The sequence below is a fragment of the Enhydra lutris genome, unplaced genomic scaffold, assembly GCF_002288905.1.
Source record: "Enhydra lutris kenyoni isolate GAN:26980312 unplaced genomic scaffold, ASM228890v2 scaffoldscaffold59, whole genome shotgun sequence".
NCBI lineage: Eukaryota > Metazoa > Chordata > Mammalia > Carnivora > Mustelidae > Enhydra > Enhydra lutris.
Window position 1 is genome coordinate 4288541 of NW_019154143.1, and position 19623 is coordinate 4308163.

At 42.3% G+C, this 19623-nt stretch overlaps 1 protein-coding gene across 2 annotated transcripts in view; it reads right to left on the minus strand.

The window, feature by feature from the left end:
- Positions 1–4612: 4612 nt before the first annotated feature.
- LOC111158484 (tetratricopeptide repeat domain 27) overlaps positions 4613–19623 on the minus strand; it is a 176648-nt gene continuing 161637 nt past the window's right edge. Inside the window, exons 17-20 of one of the 2 annotated variants that reach the window (XM_022520527.1) lie at positions 14253–14450; positions 12876–12987; positions 9056–9156; positions 4613–4855 (exon numbers count right to left, since the gene is read on the minus strand). In XM_022520527.1, coding sequence (XP_022376235.1) covers positions 4733–4855; positions 9056–9156; positions 12876–12987; positions 14253–14450 — 534 coding nt within the window. In that variant the 3' untranslated portion in view covers positions 4613–4732. The remainder of the gene's footprint in view (positions 4856–9055; positions 9157–12875; positions 12988–14252; positions 14451–19623) is intronic. The other variant, XM_022520528.1, reaches the window with a different exon arrangement.

The following is a 19623-nucleotide window of genomic DNA, read 5'->3' on the forward strand; positions in this document are numbered from 1 at the left end:
GACCAAATGAAGACATGACTTCGGTGTCATGACCCAGCAGCACTGAATGTCATCAAGCTCCCCACTGAAGAACAGAAAAGATGGTGTCCGTGCTTACTCTCAGTGGTTTCTAGACACTCTGACATGTATTCCTGTTAAACTGTCTCATTTCCAAACCACTTCTACAGGGCGCCTGGGTGGCTCAGTCAGTTAAGCATTTGCCTTCAGTTTGGATCATGATCCCAGGGTCCTGGGATCGAGCCCCACTTCTCAGCAGGGAGCCTGCTTCTCCCTCTGCCTCTGCCTCCCCACGCCCCTGCTCATTCTCTCTCTCTCAAATAAATCAATAAAACTTAAAAAAAAAAAAGAAAAGAAAAGAAGAAAGCACTTCTACATGCATCTTCTGATCGATGTTGTCCTAACATCTCTGTCTGTGGATGCTGACAGGCTACAGAGTGGTTAAGGGCTTCCAGAAGCCCCCAGGCAGCACAGGCTTCGAGCTGCCCTCCTCTGTCCGGGAGCGGCAGTAACTTCTGCACATCCACAGATACTGACGTTCACGTGAGGGCTCAGTCTGGAAAAAGTTAGCAATGCATGGGTTAGCTCCTTAACAACATTACTGTGATTTACTTCCTCCCACCCCTTTCTGGCAGTAACCCCACCGGAGACTCAAACATGGCTGATCCTTACCGTTCAGAAGACCTCTTTTAATACTATCAGTTTTCCGCCTCAAAGTCCTTGGCAGGAGTCCCCTTCCATAGATCACCCTGCTGGCACCAGGCCGAGAGATGGTGTGGTTGACTCACAGGTCACTGCGGTTTATAAGAAGTCAAAATAATAAAAAGGAAGACAGGTCTGACATCATTGGCAAGGGAAAAAATGTGAGCGCTGTGCTAAGTGAATTAGAGCTAGCTCTGAGGGATGCGGGAGGGGTAACGCGCCCAGCCCGAGGATAAGGTCCACAGGAAAAGGGCAACTGCTCTACTGAGTCTAAAAAGCTCAAAATTGACATTAACTTATTTATCCGAAAGCCAAAGGAAAAAAAATCCGCCAAAGCGAACTCCTTATTAATCACTTTATTAACGAGGGGGAAAGAAAAAGAACTTTATGATAAAGTAATGAGGACACACAGTGGGTGTGCGCGCACACACACACGTTGCACACACAATTGCTCTTGAATTGGTTTTGTTACAAGCCGTGTATACAGGGTAGAGTACCTCTTTGTCCACTTGAGCTACTGCAATTGAAAAAAAAATAAAAGAAAAAATTTCAAGATAAGCTTGGCTTTATAATTCATTTGGTGAAAACCTAATGCAGCTACAATTATTATTAGGCCTTGGTCTGTGAAAGACTCTATAAGAGTTAAAAGCAAGTCAGCACTACCTTGAGCCCATAGGGATTACTCTTTTATTAGTATAGTCTTGGGATTAGTGGAAATGTCTGTCTAATGAATGCAGCTACTATATTTGAGCCCATGCCTGAATAAGCTACTTGTTGATTGAAACCTATCTATTTATAAGCACTTCTGCACGTTGTGAAAAATCCATCTGTATCGCCACAGCATGGCGCCCGCCCTTTGAATAAAGGCTCTTTGCCATTTCACTATAGGGCCTGTCCAGTGAGCAGGCAGAAAGGAAGTGTGTTGCATCTACTTAACAGGTTTTATTCCTCACTCTTGGCCTGTAAAGTAGAGTTACCTTATCTAAACAGTGATTTAGATTGATGTGGATGTTAAGAAAACAGAAGTGGAAAAAAGTACTTTTCATGAGACTCACCCAGGGTTCTAACTTGGTAGATTTACCACAGTTTGGATAAATGGTCGCAAAGAGCCCAAACGAGCCCTCCCTTTGCTTATGTCACAGTCTTTGAGTGGCGTCTGGAATGTAGGTGCATTTACTTACTACACCAACTCGGTATCATTTCTTCCTTAAATTTCTGCTTATGAATAGCACCCTGATAGCACGTCCAACAGAAACAAGCAAAGCATGAAGAATAGCCTTGATACACAAATAAGTCAATGCTTTCAACGTTTGGGATCCTTCTTACCACACTGAGGCTCCATCTGAGGAAAGGCCAAGCACTCACCCTAGAAAGGAACCTCAAAGTCCAACCCAAAGTCCAACTTCAAGTCCAAGTTCTGCAGTTCTGAGCCCCACGAGCGCTTGACACACGCCCCATGGCTCTGCTTCCTGGACTCAGTCAGCATCAACTCCCTAAGCCTCCTGAGTTTGAGGTTTGGGTATAGAGAAGGTATTTCTTATTCCATTGGGGCTCCACTCCTCTGCAGTTAGGGCCCCCATTTATTATGCGGCTTCTTTGGAAACAGCTAATGAAAACTTTACTAAATTAAAAGAAAAAAAGGACTATAATAAACTTTACAGACCACAGGCTATTAAGAACTGAGATTTCACAGAATTTCTCTCCTTGAAGAACTTTATAAACAATGACAGGCAAACATTCCAGGCATCCCATTGTGATAAAGAGAAGACAGAAATCAGCTGACCCCTGGAAGCTTCTTCTAGCCCTAACATAGCAAGTACAGAGAGCTCTAGCTATTTCTCTTTCTAGAGTCTGTGAGCTTTAGTTTCCCAGTGGTATCACAGACCTATGTAGTGCCTAGTGAGAGCTCCATAATTTGTAGCTATTAGCATGATTATTCATTCATGCTATGGGAACTCAATAAAGAATCACACATCTTTTATATTCTTCTAGCTGATGATGCACAAAAGTAATGCCAAAAACAAAAATAGTCATACTCGAAAACCAAAGGTGAAATTTATAAAAGATGTTTGGAAATAGCAAATATTTAAATCATAATATAGCAATACAAAGCATCGGAGACTCTCTAGTAAATGAAATACAGCATTTTAAAGATACTGTGCTACACTCTGCAGTTGGGTGAAAGTGCTCTAAGAGATGTTAAGAGCTTGATGGAAGGTACTATTATCACCACACTCACTTTCCAGATGAAGAAATTAAGTACCTGAGTGTTAAGTATTAAGTGTTAGCTGGTGAGGTTTTGATAAAACCCCAACTTTTCCTACCTTACCATAGTACCTCCCCATATATTTTCTTCAGTTATGTTAAACATTCACATAAGTAAGATTATTAAACATAATTAACAGGTCTATGTCTTTAAAAGAAGACATTTGAGAGCTCTCCCTTTTGTGGGATCATTCCAAGATAAAAGAGGGTGTAGGGCACTGTCCTAGAGAATTTGATTCAACATAGCATTTGAGAACAGGCCTGGAAGGAGATGATCCTTTTGTGACTTGGTTTGTGACAACTCAGACTCACTCATGTCTTTCTACCTTGAAGCCAAAGGAAAACAAACTGAGAACAAAAAACTTCTAATCCTTGGAAACTCTTCATCAATCTTCCATTTGATTCCTGAAATCTTTGCCCTTCCAAGTATTTGTCTACCCATTTTCCATTGGGGATCGCAGCTGGGTACTGATAAAGAGTTCATCTTAAAACCTCACTCACTCTGTCCATCCATCCATCCATTTACCTACCCACTCTCCAACAGCTTCCGTAAAAGATTTGAATGGACATTTAATGTTAACTCAGGCTACTAGCTCACTTTACTGGTCTTTCTCATAGCTACTATGTCTCCTATAAAACATACTGCGTTAGGGCAGACATTAACTTTTTTTAGACTAGTGTACTAGAAAAGAGAAGCAGTGGATAAGGAAAGGAAAAGCACTGGTAAGCATTTGTAACTAAAATTGATCCATCAAAGCTTTTGAAGACTTTTTTTTTTTTTTAATGTTCAGAAAACTTGTATTTGTGGAGTATGCATTTTAAAATTTTCAATGGCAGTTGAAATTCACAAGGAAGCCAGAGGTAAAAATTATTCAGATTTTATAAATGAGAACATAGATAAAAAGCAAGGGTCCAATGACTTATACATGGGACCCAAAATTCAGCAACCCAAGCCAGGACTGATAATTCCTCACTATGACCATGGTAGTGAGATTATTAAGCTCAGTTGTTGCCTTCAGTATTTGTTTCCACAGACATTACGAAGAAAACTTTTTACTTTGGCATTTCTGTAATACGGCACCATTTATGGCTGTCTTCACTTATAATAACCTTATTAAACAACCATCTTTAGGGCTGGCAGTCTACAAAGTGAGGAGGGTCAGTCTGCTTAGTAGTGGTTAATGGCCCAATCAAAATTTGAGTTATGTCGTTTTTTTTCTTGCATTTTCTTGATTTAGAAGCTAACATATGCCCACATTTCTAATTTAGCCAAACATATATTTCTGACACAAATACAAAATCTCAAGAAGGAAAAAGATTTTTGCCATTCAATCTATCCTTTTATCATTTTTGGATAATCATGCAGCCGATCTAATGATTCCACAAACTTGCAGTGTGCCGATATTTTTTCCTGTTGCAGACTAAGTCTTTCCAAAGGATGATCTAATTCATTTTAGGCTGAGAGAGAATCTAAACCCTATGCTAAAAAGCAAACTATAATTTTTTGCTCTTTGGGCTGAAAGACCCCGGCATAGAATACAGAAGAATATATTGAATTCAACAGCAAGTAAGCCTAAAGAAACAGGGAACTTTTAATTAATGTACTTTGGAAGGTCCAAACTTGTAGAAAAATCACAAAACAAAAATGTTAGCCATTAAAGAGAATTTTATTTAAAAAAAAAATCATTATCTTGTGTTTCAGATACACAGGTATAAGAGAAATTCAGACAGTGAAAGCTCCTTTTTCCAGCTACTGTTCCCAGGATGGTCAGTACTGGTTTCGAAACTGGTTGCTCAGGCCTTGCAGCTCTGTGACGAGGGCGTCTATCGCTGCTGCTTCATCAGCTAACTCCCGGGAAATTTCTCCACTTGCCACATCTGTAAAAAGTTGCTGCAACATAAAGAACTATCAAAACAATGACAATTTCTCTAAAATAAAATAGGTACAGAGGATAGAATTAAAAATTCCCTGTATCAGGGCGCCTGGGTGGCTCAGGTCGTGATCTCAAGGTCCTGGGATGGAGCCCCCGCATCAGGCTCTCTACTCAGTGGGGAGCCTGCTTCCCTTCCTCTCTCTCTGCCTGCCTCTCTGCCTGCTTGTGATCTCGCTCTCTCTCTCTGTGTCAAATAAATAAATAAATAAAATCTTGGGAAAAAAAAAAAAAAGATGCTTCTTAAAAAAAAATTCCCTGTATCTAATAATACCACACGATAGTAACAATGGTTAGTGTTTGTTCTGTTCACCAAACTGGAAATGCACAAGCTGCAAAGTTAAACCAGGCATCAAAAACATGCTTGAGCTGGCAAATTCAAATGAGCTCTGCTCTTCAAAATGGTTGCCCTGAACACTGGTTATTCATTTTTTTTTTTAAAGATTTAATTTATTTGTCAGAGAGAGAGAGAGAGCCCAAGCAGGGGGAGTGGCAGGTAGAGGGAGAAGCAGGTTCCCCGCTGAGCAAGAAGCCCAATGCAGGACTCGATCCCAGGACTCTGGGATCATGATCTGAGCTAAAGGCAGAGGCTTAACCAACTGAGCCACCCAGACGTCCTCTGGTTATTCATTTCAATGTTATACGATGGTTTCAGGATGAATGGACATTCTTCATCCAAAAAACCCCCAAATCTATTCATTGTGTATACAAGCAAAGTGCATATATTTTATTTTCAAGCTCATACACATCATACCCCTTTATGCTAATTACTGGACAACTAATTGTTGCTTAGGACTCAGAGGCTGCAAAGATTATCAGGATTTGGTAAAAGCAAAGAAGCCCAGCATATTAAAGTAAAAATAAACGTTCCCTCTTCCTGTAAAAGGACTTGCCTTGGGAGGCACACTGCAACACACTTTGATAAAGCTGCCATAGCGGAGGCATTCTGGAGAGCCTCTCTACCCGGAACCGCCTGCTGAGCCAGGACAGGCACCCAACAAAATGAACTTCAGGATTTTATGACCACACTGTGTATGTGTGGGTGTGTTGATCAGAAATGTAATTTACTCAACACGCTGTCTTTTTAAAAAATTATCCTATTTATTTATTTATTTAAGAGAGAGAGAGAGAGAGAGAGAGCGAGAGCGCGCGCACATGAGTGCAAATGGTGGGGTGGGAGGGCACAGGGAAAGAATCACAAGCAGACTCCATGCTGAGCGCGGAGTCCAACACAGGGCTCGATCCCAGGACCCTAAGATCATGACCCAAGCCGAAATCAAGAGTGAGCCGCTTAACTAAATGAGCCACCCCGGCGCCCCACTATTTATCTTTTCCATCAGACCTGACTTGATGACTTGCTTACCATTACCATATGACTATTTACTATCACAACCACAGATGATAGGACAAGTGTTCTGATGGTTGTTCTAAAAGAGAGCCCCAGAGATGTTTTGAGTGATGGTATGATCACTGGGATGAGCTTAGAGCTTCACACAGTGATTTTTAGAGCCAAGAGCATTCACTGAATGCAGGATTTCATCAATGTTCAGCAAAGATCTGTCGCATTACTGTGCAATCACACCATGCACAGCACTTCATAAGAGAGTGACTTAAGAACTGTTACAATGTGATCAGTAGAGAAAACACCTTTTAGAAAAGTAATGTAGGGCGCCTGGGTGGCTCAGTTGGTTAAGCAGCTGCCTTCGACTCAGGGTCCTGGGATCGAGCCTGGATCGGGCTCCCTGTTCAGTGGAGAGCCTGCTACCCCCTCTCCCTCTGCCTGCCACTCTGCCTACTTGTGCTCTCTACCTCTCTCTCTATCAAATAAATAAATAACATTTTTAAAAAGTAACCTAGACTCAGATAGCATATCTTATTTTTACTAAGTATTATAGTGCCTGCAAATCATCATGAATCTGCATCACTCCCCTACAAACTAAAGAGGAAGGAGAGAGAAACTGGGGCTTAGAAAGAATGGATTATTTGCTGAGGATCCCAAAATGTGCAAGCAATAAAGTCTGTCCTGTCTCCAGGAATACTGGCATTTTCCCCAACAGCCCTCATGCCCACTGCAGCAGGTCTGTGCAGTGACCCCCGTGGGCGGTGGGTGGGCGGGGGGGGGGAAGGACGACGCACTGGATGATGTCAGGTGAGTCTCTAGGCTCTATGTGTTTATTTCCATGAAATCCCTGGCCTGGAAAGAAAAGATCAGAGATTGGTACAAACCAAGCTTACTACAAGCTATTTAATAGAGCAATCCGATTTTGTTTTCACTATTTAAAGTGCTCTAAAAAAGTGTTTGGGGATCCCAATTCAGCTGAGCAAACCCAATCTGTTTTTAAAAAAAATTGGAAAGGCATATGCTCTACTACAAAATCAGAGACTCCCAAATATTCTAGCAAGAACATGGTTTCAAAGGAGGCGTGGGGAGGCAAGTTTTCCCAGTTGGGATCTAATGAGAACAAAATCTAAACCTAGATGATGCTCTGAGAACTCCTTTTCAATGTCGGGGAATCTTCACAAAAGGGAAGACAGGCAGTACCTGCACAGACTAGACTACTTAGGTAGGTACAGATTTATGTAAAATTAATAACTTACAAGAAAAAGCTTTGCACAGAGATAAGGAAACTAGTAGGGAAATCTCCTGAGAAAATAAACAATCGTAGGTAGGTTAGTGGTCTAACCAAAACTAGGAAACCTAGCTCCCCATTTGAGAGGGAAAGTCACAGGAAAAGCTTGCTACCTTGACCTTCTTTGAACGCTGGTGCAGTTTTATGAGAGATACAAAATTCTGAAGTTATCCTACCAAACTGGGAGGAAATACAGTTCTTCCTGGTACAATCGGGTTCCAGTTTGCAGATTAAAAAGGATAGTAAAGCAAATTAATATTCTAAAGAGGCAAAAATGATGCCCTCATCTGAAAAGATCAAGCAATTAATGAAAAGCCATACCTACTCTGGGAAGGTTTTTACATGTGTCCGGAAGTGACCTTCACCTACCACAGACTTGCTCTCAGAAGTGTTAGAATTCATTTACAACCCAAGATTAAATAGTGAAGGCAAGCAAAAATGAGAAAAGAAACCACTGAATCGTGCTAGAAACTATATTCCTTGGGGTGCCGGGGTGGGTCATTTGGTTAGGGGCATCTGCCTTCAGCTCAGGTCATGATCCAGGGTCCAGGAAACAAGCCCTGTTTCTGGCTTCCCTCCTCTGCTGGGAGCCTGCTTCTCCCTCTGCCGGCTTCATGCTTTCTCTCCCTCGCCAATAAACAAATTAATTAAGAGAAAAGAAGAGAAAAATAAAAAAGAAAGGAAAGGAAAGGAAAGGAAAAAAAAGAAAAAGGAAAGGAAAGGAAAGAAGAGAAAAGAAAAAGAAAAGAAAGGAAAAGAAAAAGAGAGAAAACTATATTCCTTTACAGTTTGCTTCCAGGGGTATAATCCACACCTGACCACGCAGATCTCCCAGGCTCCGCCCCATACCTGACCGGCCACAGGCAGACACTCCGGGCTCCAAACCAGTTCCCTCAGGGATTCTCAGGCGTCCCCTGCCCAGCGCTAGTTCACAAGGTGGCATTTGTAGATCGACAGTAAATGTTTCAGTTGTCAAGCCTGAGTCACTCACCTACCTTAGTCTTTGTGAAACCCATATACCACCTACTTAATATTTGTCTCTAAATCAACTTTTTAAACTTAAATAGAAGTCTTTCTTTTTTAGAGGAAACATTACATTACTGTAAGTGAAAAATAAGCAATAATGTTCATGAAGATGTAGGTCTGAGGTGCTAGTTAAACTTTTTCTAACATGTGTTGAAATAAATAGACATGAAAATCAAAAGTTCAGCGAAGTGCTACCAGTGGCATATATGTCATACTCTGGAAAAAGTGACAATCAGGAGAAGAGCATTGTTTTCATTTAAATTCAAGAAAGCAGTAGGGCTGCGTTATTAACTTCAAAGACTCCCGAGTTACCCAGGTAAAGGGTGGTCTAGCCGTGGGGCCGATAATACCCCCACCCGTACAACCGACCACCTGGGGGCCGACGTCTAAACTGTCACGTGGCCCGAATATTACCCCTGACGCAAATGAAGATTTAAGAGCAGCCGCTCATGGCACAGACCGTCTTTCCCGGGGCACCGGGGTTAACTCACACCACACTCTCACCTTGGCCTTAGATGACAAACCCTGCAAATTGAGTCGAACTGAGGAAAGCACCTGCACAGCCTCCTGGGGACTGGACTTGTTTTTACTGTGTTTTATAGCCACTGCAACATAAATACGGGAGAAAACATGCGTTAAATGCTGCTAACGATCATTTACAAGTGCCCAAAACAATTACTTGATTAGGATTTTATAGTACAGACTTCGGGAATATTCCCACACGGACAGATTTTGTTTTGGTAAAAGGACAACAATTACGTGCATAATTCCCCGCACTGTCCTTCTTCACACTTACTGCTAACCGGAGAATTGTGAGGGGAAGTAGGTTATTTTTGGTAAGTTACAGATCACTGGGAAGAGACTCTAAACACACACACATACACACGTGAAATTACACAAAAAGAGACGAAATCTAACTGAATACAAGGTACACGGAGGGCAAAACCAGAGGGAGCAGCTCTTTCGTGTGGCTCCCCGGGGCACCAGGTCCCTAACGGGGACTCACAATTGCCAATGCCACCAACCCAGTGACGTGACATTGGGTATTTACGGCTCAATTCTCACTGCATTCTCCTACTCAGGATTTATTCCCCATTCCAGAGGACGTGGCTTCCACAACCTACGTGCTTGCGTTCAGCGAAGTGACCACACCAGGGCTCTCAGGTGCCTGAGTGGCGCTTGGCGTCAGCAGGGAGTGGGAGAGAACCGAGTCACTCATGAGTGACAACCCCGCCTCCCGCGTGCCAGAGCCCATCTTCCTAAACAGCGAAATCATGCTAGCACAATAATCCTAGCAGAAGGCCTCGCTATTAATGCTTCGTAAGAACAAGTAAAGAGCTCTGTAAAAACACAGCACCTGACGTCTCTCCACTGGCTTATGTTTTTGTTCTTCTAAACTATGCTTGCCACAAAGCACACCGAGGACCAGATCCTATTTTAAAACTACATGAAACAGTGCAATGGTGAAAGTCGCTTGGTACCCCAGACGTTAGACCAGGAATGGAAAACAGGTGTCTCTCTTGCATGTAAACTCTCATCAACGGGTGGGGATTGCCTGTGCCTGGCAAAATCATTGTATCATTAACGAATATCTTCCATGGTTGGTGAGAACCAGGTTTGACATTCTCATTTCAAAATAATTATTAGACTTTGACGTTTCTCAGCTAAGGGTTGAAGCAATGCACGGTCACCAACAATGTGCAACTCATCTTCAAAGGGCACAGTCAACCTGGAGATAGTGAGGATTATGATGTCTGTGTCCCTGAGGAGAAGAATGTTGTAACTACCACAGCTGGGGTCGCTGGCCTGTTAAATATGTAGGAACGTATCAGAAACAGCCGTGACTCTTTTTCTCAATCCTTATTTTCATTCTGGAAAGAAATTAAGAAAAAAATAGAGCAAAAAGACAAAAACACTATTATACCCCTCACTCAATCCCTTTGCACTAGAGACAAAGATAAGGGTTCTAGAAAGGGAGAGCAATAAAATGCTATTTCAAATCAGCAGGAAATCCAAGAGAGCAGTGCCTCCTCCAGGCAGACGCTAAAGTGCATAACTATTATTTTGAAAGTCCCTGGGTGGCAAAGAAGGACCCAGCTTTTGCCCACCCTTTCCCAGAAAACAGAAGAGCAGAAACTGTAAATGAATAGCCCCCAGATAATACAAATGGGTACACAATGACAACACTGTCACAGAAAGGTCTCGAGCCCTATGTACAGACATTGCAGTGTCTTTCTTCCGAAGTACATGGCTACTCTTCAAAACAGCAGCCCAAAAGGGAGAAAATCATGTGGAGATTTTTTTTAATGTTACATTTCTGTTTTCAGAATTGAGCATGGTGGACAACAGTATTGGGGAGAAACATTAAAAAAAAGAGAGAATAGAATAACAAAGACACCCAGTTCATTCCTCAACTGAGCACTGGTCTACAAAAGCAACAAAGAAAAGGTGAATCTAAATCTAAATCTTCATAAATCTAAAATATCACCAGAAACTAAAGCTGAGCATCCACTCACAGATGCTTAAAATGCTTTGGGAACACCAATGTCTAACTTGTTAAAGTCAGAAGGAACTTAGAAGAATAGAAGGTTGTTTTTCTCCTAGTATTGCCCTGATGAAAAAATGGTGCCCAAAATAGCTTAAAAACAACTCGTAGTACAAAATGAGGATTTTATTCCCGCAGTACTTATTTCCTTACCCTGTGCATTTGTATTTGATAGGTTTAATAGCATCACTTAGTGATAACAGAAAGTATCTTGGCTTTGACTGTTACGAAGCTAGCTGTTCACAGAAATGTTTAGGGTTGGCAAGCTCAAGTAGATAAGATAAATTCTTCCAAGGAGATTGCCCCTTGCTGTAATTATGTACATAATATACCTAGGTATGGGTTTCCTCAAACATGGTACTATATTCACAAAGGTCACAGGCCTCAGGACTGAAATCCATCTGAGCCCACCCACCATGAGGCCAGCATAAGCCACATGAACTGCAGCCACATTCCACGGGTCTATCAGCAATGACCTCCACCTTGTCTACTCTGAATTTCAGCTGGACAGAGTTCGGCATGTCTCTCTGATCTGTCAAGGGGTAGACGGGCCAGATAACTGAATATTTATATCCTTTTTGTCAGTGATATCAAAGAATGTAAGTAGAATTATCAACTACGAAGCCCATTTCTAAACTGTTCGAATGTTCTGTGACTTCTTTAGAGACACAAACTTTACTCTTGTTCTTCATTTTTCTCTTTTCAGTTTTGAGTGCCTTATCAGACAGCTCAGCTCCTCTACCCCACAAGGAACAGGGTTGGGGTGAGAAGGTCAGGGATTTACATTTCAACCAGGTGCAAGATACTTGTAAGTGTTTCAATACATCTTCATTTATTCTTTCTAACAAGAAGGTAGGCATTGTCCCCATTTTACAATGAGGGAACTAAGGCTCAGAGGAGTTAAGTGATCTACCCAACGCCACCCAGCAAGTACAGGGCAGAGCTGGTTCTGGAGCTCAGGTCTCCCTGATTTCAAGGGTCTGCCCTTGTCGGCTCCCCAATACTGTAACTGTTAGTTGCGAGAAAAGTTAGAAGAGGACTTTAGGATAGGTTCATAGCTCTGTGATTCAATTCTTAACACAGTGGCTTCATTATTTTATTTCAACTGCATTCCCAGGGCATCACACATCCATACTCAATTCTAAATATAAAAACGCATTATTAAATTTAACTGGCATATTTTTCATTAATGCAAATAATGAAAAGGGGCCTTTATCTGGAATATACCCAACAGGCGTGCAACCTTATATGTAATGTTATCTCTCCCCTCAAATATCACCCACTTAAATTTCCCAAAGGCAGGGATAGGATTATATTTTTTATTTCTTTCGCATATGCCATAGGTCTTTGTACATTGCTATTCTCCAGTAATCTATGTATTTTTGGAGAAAAAATATTTTCATTTATAAAGGAAGACTACAAGAAATGTTAACAGATTTCCTTAATACTACACAATCAACACAAACAGACGGTGTGCTTGAAAGTCAGACACAGCTAGGAAGGTCCTTCCCATCTTGAAAGCTCCTAATACTGGTCACTTACACTTGAACGGTACTTAAGTCTCTGTCCTTCCTACCATTCCAGCCTCTATTTGCTCCTATTGCTCCAAAGTGCTTACCCAGTAGCTGGTCTTATAAAGATTCGCAGCACGAAATATGGCTATTTCCATATAACGAAATAATCTGAACTTATCTGTAATAGAACTTCACTTTTGACAAATTCTTTTTCAGTAAAAATACAGTAAGATGTGGCAGGAATATCGAACATTACATCAAGTACCATGTGCGAGTCCTAAGGCTCTGTGCACCACTTCCTTAAATGATGTCATGTCTTTCTCCCAACAACTGGACTGTGTGTCACACTTGTATGCCTTAGAGAGATACTGGAACGCCTGAGGACAGAAAAAGAACAGTGTTCAGAATAACAGAGAATTCACATTTCCAACTCGGTTTCCTGGAGGTCATGCGGAACTAATTTCAATTTGAGAAACTAGCATCTGTGTTATGTAGCACGATCTTTATTATTCTCATCAAAGAAGGGGTACAGACGCAATCAACTAGATGTATCTGGACAGAGAAACTTCCCTCCAAACAGAGAAGCAGAGATGCCAGGTTTGGAAACCTAGAAGAAGGGCACACACCTTTCCTCGGCACCCGTAGCCATCAGCTTAAGAGCCTGGTTAAAAGAATGAGGCACGAGCTTGATAGCACCTACAGAGTCACCAAGAGGCGTGTGTACTCACAGAAGTTTAAAACACTTTCCCAGCCCCATCCCTGCAGATTCTTGAGGGAGAAGTCACCGATCAGAGAATTCAGACTCCCCTTGAGTCCATACATGCAAGAGCACATCATTCAAGAAGAAGTAGAAGCACAGAAAGTAGGAGCGTGTGCCCGCGTGCGTGTGAGTGTGTGTTCTCCGGGCTGACAAGCCATGGTGGAAGCCAGCTGTGGACTGCGGGGGGAGAGACGGCCAGGAATCCCACAGATGAGCTGGACTGCAGCGAACTGCAAACTCATGCGAGGAGTACATTTGATTTGTTGTGGATGTTTTGAAAAGAACAGAAAACAATGATTTCAACCTTGGAAACTCTGGGGGCTCCTTTGGGTTCTAAGATAAGAGGCCAAAGGCATAAGTTGAGTGTAACTGGTGCTCTCGTGCACTTTCAAGAAAGGGGCAGGGTAACCTCTGTACAGCCTTTTGTGTTCAAAGCGCTCCTTCCATGGTCTTATCTCATGCCTTTTTCTCTTTTCCTCCCAAGGCCCCCATCTCAGATCTAAACCCTCTTTTGTCGCTGGGCCCCATCTACCTCAGTCTTCAGCAAGGAGCCTACAGAAAGGGCTGAGAGTAAAGCATGTGAACAGCTGCTTGCCACAGCTCCCGTCGGGGAGCAGGCCGGAGGGACCTTTTTGCAGGAAATGGAGAACAATTATGTAAGAAAAATTCATGGAAAGTAAAAAAGATGAACGCTTGCAAGTCTTAACCTGCCCGCCATTCAAAGTGCTTACGTTAAAGATTCCAAATAAAGATTCGGAAAACCTGAGCATATCCATCATCCTTTTTGAGCTAATTTAATTCTTCCCCCAACCATCGAAGGAGATCTGCTACACGTAATTCAAACAAAAGGCAAGCTCCCGCGAGGACTGAAAGAGGACTTACCTTTTCGATTTCATCAGGCTTTTCACTCTGCCCATTTCCATACACTGCGGCATACAGCCTCCAGATTTCTCCATCATTCGTCACTCTTGAAGTCACTCTGCCAAGTAACTCCCGCAGCTTTCCTCTGAGGGCAGTTGCGACATCTCCACTTCGATCGGTTACCCCGTCAACCACTGCCCTGACCAGAATTTTAAGGACCTTAAAAAATGCACAGAACTGGTAAGCTAGAAACAACAAAAACAATAACAAAAAAACAAGGGGCTACCATCGCCATTATCAAGGACAGTGATGGTGAAAAACCTTGAGACCCACTGGAATATCACCTTTACGCTTTTTAAAAATAAACATGGAGGCGCCTGGGTGGCTCAGTGGGTTGGGCCTCTGCCTTCGGCTCAGGTCATGATCTCGGGGTCCTGAGATTGAGGCCCGAGTCGGGCTCTCTGCTCAGCCTCTCTCTGCCTGTCTCTGTGCCTACTTGTGATCTCTGTCAAATAAATAAATAAAATCTTAAAGAAAAAAAAAAATAAACAGGGAGCCATGCTGAACCACTCTCTAGAATCACATGCTGATTCACCTGGGCTCCCTTTTAAGGTTCCTTGGAGGGCATGAAGCCTTCTCATTCTGAGCACTCTCTCTGAATGCTCTGATACCTGTAGCTTTTAGGAATGTCAGCTCAGACTCACGGTCCTTTTTATACACAGCAATAAAAATGGACAAGAGAACATTCAATTGTGTTTTTTCTTTCTCATTTGGAAAAGATACCTTATCTCTGCCTGTAAATTCACATTACAACCCCATATATGTAGTTCTAGTTCTGAAAATACATAATTCTTATTACAATCCCACTCATGGTTTTAAATCTAAAAGTAACAGTGCAGAAGAGACTGTGGATACACACTACTGTCAAGTGATCACTCTTCAAACATTTCAAGGATTAACATGTTTTAAAAGGGATGGTCTATTAAAATAGTTACTGTCCAGTACAAATAAAGCCTACTAAATTAGTAAAATACTTTGCTTTCTCTGGGATCAGACAATTGGCCCAACATCCCATCCTCTCACTTTACCCATAGGAGGAGATGGGGGAGAGAACTTTAAGCTTTCTTACAATAAAAATGGAGTGGCAGTGCAGGTGCTGGAGAAGAGAGTATATGTGGATATTTGGTGGTGTGTGAAGGGAACAGAAGGGTGAAAGCGTAAGGAGGTGGCATGTCTAGATGAACAGGGGCAGGTAGGGCGAAGGGAACTTCAGACAGGTAGATACCAAAGCCTCTACAAAATTCACATGCAGATGTCACAAGAAGAGAGTGGGACCTTGAACAGGAGTGAAAGCAATGACAAATGTCTTCATACTCTCTACCTGTATGTTCAGCGGCCAGTTAAATGAGCTTACAAGAAAGTTCTATAAGGAGGAACAGATAATAGAAGTCATTCCTGGCCATGACAGATATTGCCTAAAGAAATTCTGTTGGTTAAAATCAGATTACAGATAGAATCTAGGGAACACTACACTTAAAGGAAGGTAAACAGGGGTCTATGCATAAGCAAGACTAAAAAGGAGTCCATGGAAAGACGGGATAAAGTGACATCATGGAAACCAAGGGAGGAGGAAGTACGAAGAGCACAGCTACAAAGTTTAGGGCTGGAGGACGCTACTGAATTCAGCAATTACAAAGGATTAGTGACTGTATCCAGAGTTAAAGCCACAAGAAAGGCAGGAGACATTGCGATTTCAGACAAGAGGCTTACAAAGAGAGAGAAAAACATGAAAACCAAGACAACTATTAGCATCATAAAAGACAGAAAGTAAAAAAAGACCCCAATCATAGTAGCCCGTAACACTCATTTTGAATATTATACGTATGGGCATAGAATGTTAATAGAGAATATTCATTTAACCAAAAACTTTAATGTAAATATACTGGGAAGATAAGAAAGAGAAGTAGCACTTGGGGTGCCTGGGTAGCTCAGTCGGTTGAGCATCTGACTCCTGGTTTTGGTTCAGATCTCGATTTCAGGGTCATGAGATGGAGCTCCACGTGGTTGAGCTCCACATCAGCTCTCTCCCTCTCCCTCCCCCTCTGCTCCTCCCTACCACCTGTGCTCTCCTGCTCTCTTAAATAAATAAACGAATGAATGAATGCATGCAGGAATGAATGAATAAATAAAATCTATTAAAAAATATATCCTTTAAAAACCAAAAAGAAAGAGAAGGAGCAGAGATGTTGATATGAGAGTTAGGTCCTTGATTACTGTAATAGTCAACCGATAATACCTAAATTTGGTTGATAAAGAGTAGTAGTGTATATATTATGAAATATAGAAAGTACAAATGGCAAAAGAAACACTATATACTATATACTAACTCCTTTAGAGAGCAGGATCTTTAGGACTAGAAACGAGTAGAGCAGGAAACTGTTGTATTTTGTTATAAGCCTTTGACTACTATTTAAGTTGTATATATGTATGTACTATTTTCATAAAATAAAAATTTAATTTAGGGGCGCCTGGGTGGCTCAGTGGGTTAAGCCGCTGCCTTTGGCTCAGGTCATGATCCCAAGGTCCTGGGATCGAGCCCCAAATCAGGCTCTCTGCTCAGCGGGGAGCCTGCTTCCCCCTCTCTCTCTGCCTGCCTGTCTGCTACTTGTGATCTCTCTGTCAAATAAATAAATAAAATCTTTAAAACAAAACAAAAGAGACCTAAAGAAAAACAGAATCCGTCACCATGGTAGCTGCCCTCAATCCCTCCCCACCACCTCTGCCATGAGCATCACTATGTGCCAAGCCCTGCGCAGAGCCCATGACCAACTTGATCACATTTGGTTCTCACAGGAACCCTAGCAGGCAAGTACTTCATTCTCTACACTTTACAAATAAACTCAGACAAGAAAGGCAAAATGTACTTTCTCTGGGTCCCATAGCAAGTGAGGCACAGAGAAGGTTTTGAACGCCAGTGGTATTTGACTCCTGAGCTTTCTTTGATGGAGATGATGGGAAGACAATAATGGTAGATAACACTTCCAAATATACATGTAAGAGAGACAGAGACACAGAGACAGTGACAGAGACAGAGAGACAAAGAGAGCATGTGAGCATGCTCGAGAGCCAGGGCCTCTAGGAAGGCACAATCCTCCTGACAGTCCTGTGAGGAAGGTGCTCTGATTATCTGCATTCTGCAGATGCAGACACTGGAGCACAGAGGAGTCAAGTAACTTGGCCAAGGTCACACAGCTGGGGAAGGAACAGTTGGATCTGAACCCACAGTCCAGGTCCTGGGTCTTGCCTCAAGCATTCGTTGTGTTCATTTACAAGGTACAGCTCCTTATTCCTGTTATTTCTTCCCTTCTAATAATGAATTCTTTTATACCAGAAAAACCTTTCTTTTATGAAATATGTATACTAGTGACTTTGATCATTTCATTATTTCTTTGCCAAATCTTGAATAGACCAAACCAAACAGGTTTTTGTAGTTTTTCTACTTATTTATTTTTGTTACTTCCCCAAGACATCAGAGCTAATAAAAAATAGAAAGGGAAAAGAAAATTCCCAAACACAAACACTACTAACACTGCAGTGGATTTCTTCTATTTTTTTTACTACGCACAAATTTTTTAATACTATGTAAACAGTCTTATCTTCCCGATTATGTCATGGAATTTTTTCATGTTTTCATATACTCTTTAAAATAGATAATTTTAATAGATTCAAAATATTCCACTGGGTTGACAGACTGCAGTCTGTTTAACAATTTCCCTGCAGTCAGATAAAGACGCTGCTTCCATGTCCTGCCACTGATGTTATTACTATGATAAATGACACTTCACTGCATATCTAGGTTAGATTTCCAGAACAGGAGCACCTGGCTGGCTCACTCGGTGGAGCATGAGATTGGTGATCTCAGGGTTGTGAGTTCAAGCCCCAACTTGTGTGTAGAGGTTACTTAAAAAAATAGAAAAATTGTTAAAAAAAAAAAAAAAAAAAGAAAAAGAAAGAAAGAAAAGAAAAGAAAAGAAAAGAAAAATTCCAGAAACAGAAGTATAGAATCAAAGGAATAAACATTTTAAGACTCTGGTGGTGATTCTGATACTTTCTAAAAGGGCTAAATCAAATTAGATCCTATCATTAGTATATGAAAATGTGTCATTTCATTGAATATTACCAGCACTGAGCAGATCATTATCTTTTAAATCTTTGACATTTTGTTCTACTAAAGGCATATGCAGCTATTTTTTTGTATTTTTTTCTTTCATTAGTTAGTGCACTTAAATCTCCCTCTAGGGGCGCCTGGGTGGCTCAGTGGGTTAAAGCCTCTGCCTTCGGCTCAGGTCATGATCCTGGGGTCCTGGGATAGAGCCCCACATCGGGCTCTCTGCTCAGTGGGGAGCCTGCTTCCTCCTCTCTCTGCCTGCCTCTCTGCTTACTTATGATCTCTCTCTGTCAAATAAATAAATAAAATCTTCAAAAAAAATAAATAAATCTCCCTCTAAACGTTTGCTGAGTAAACGTATTTCCTTTTAAAGCTATTTAAATGTTTTCTTAATCTGTATTGAACTCACTTGTTTCCAGTGTGAAAGCGGCTTTACTGTTAATCTTCATTACGGAAACAATACAGCCCACAAGCTGATGCACTAATCCACTGCCGGCTCCTCTTTCTGAACCCAACACCGTACACAGCTTGAGAAAGGAGAGAGTGGATGAACCTGAGGCAGAAGCAGCAAACACGTGAGAAGCCCTGGGGGAGAAGGCAGCGGAGGGTGGAAGACTGCCAGGTGCCCATGTCCACAGGTGGGTGCTCTACACGCCTCGTGCCATCAGCACAGAGACACTGCCACACCGCAGCGCCAGCCCAGGGCAAGCCGGGGACCTGCGGGCACAGCTGGGCAGAGCCCCGGCCACCTGGCAGGCCCTCCACCCGCGGAGGTGGTTAGAGGGCTACCCAGCAACACGGGCACGGGAAAAAAGCAGCACCTGGCAGAGAACTGGGAGGTTTCCTCAGGAGCCAGACCACCTGCGGGTGGTGGGAGGTGGCCGTTGTGAAGGCACCCAGGGGTGAGGTTCCCCTAAGGTCCAGACTCACATGGAAGGGCACCACTTAGGCGCTCCCACCAGCACGTATTACCAGTGGAAACCCAAAATCCCCCCGGGGATCATGAGCCAACGGAGAAAAAAAGAAGACATCTGAAAAGTGCAGCCATAACGAAATAAAATGAATGGTCTACATGAGAAAGATTTAAATGGTCGTGTGGAGGAAAACTTGTTACCTTGTCTCCCTAATACATACTCTCGGGAAGAGAAGAAGGAAACCCAAGGTGACGGTGAGACCTCAGGGGCAGCAGCACATACGGGGAAGGAAACAGAGGTTGGGCTGAGC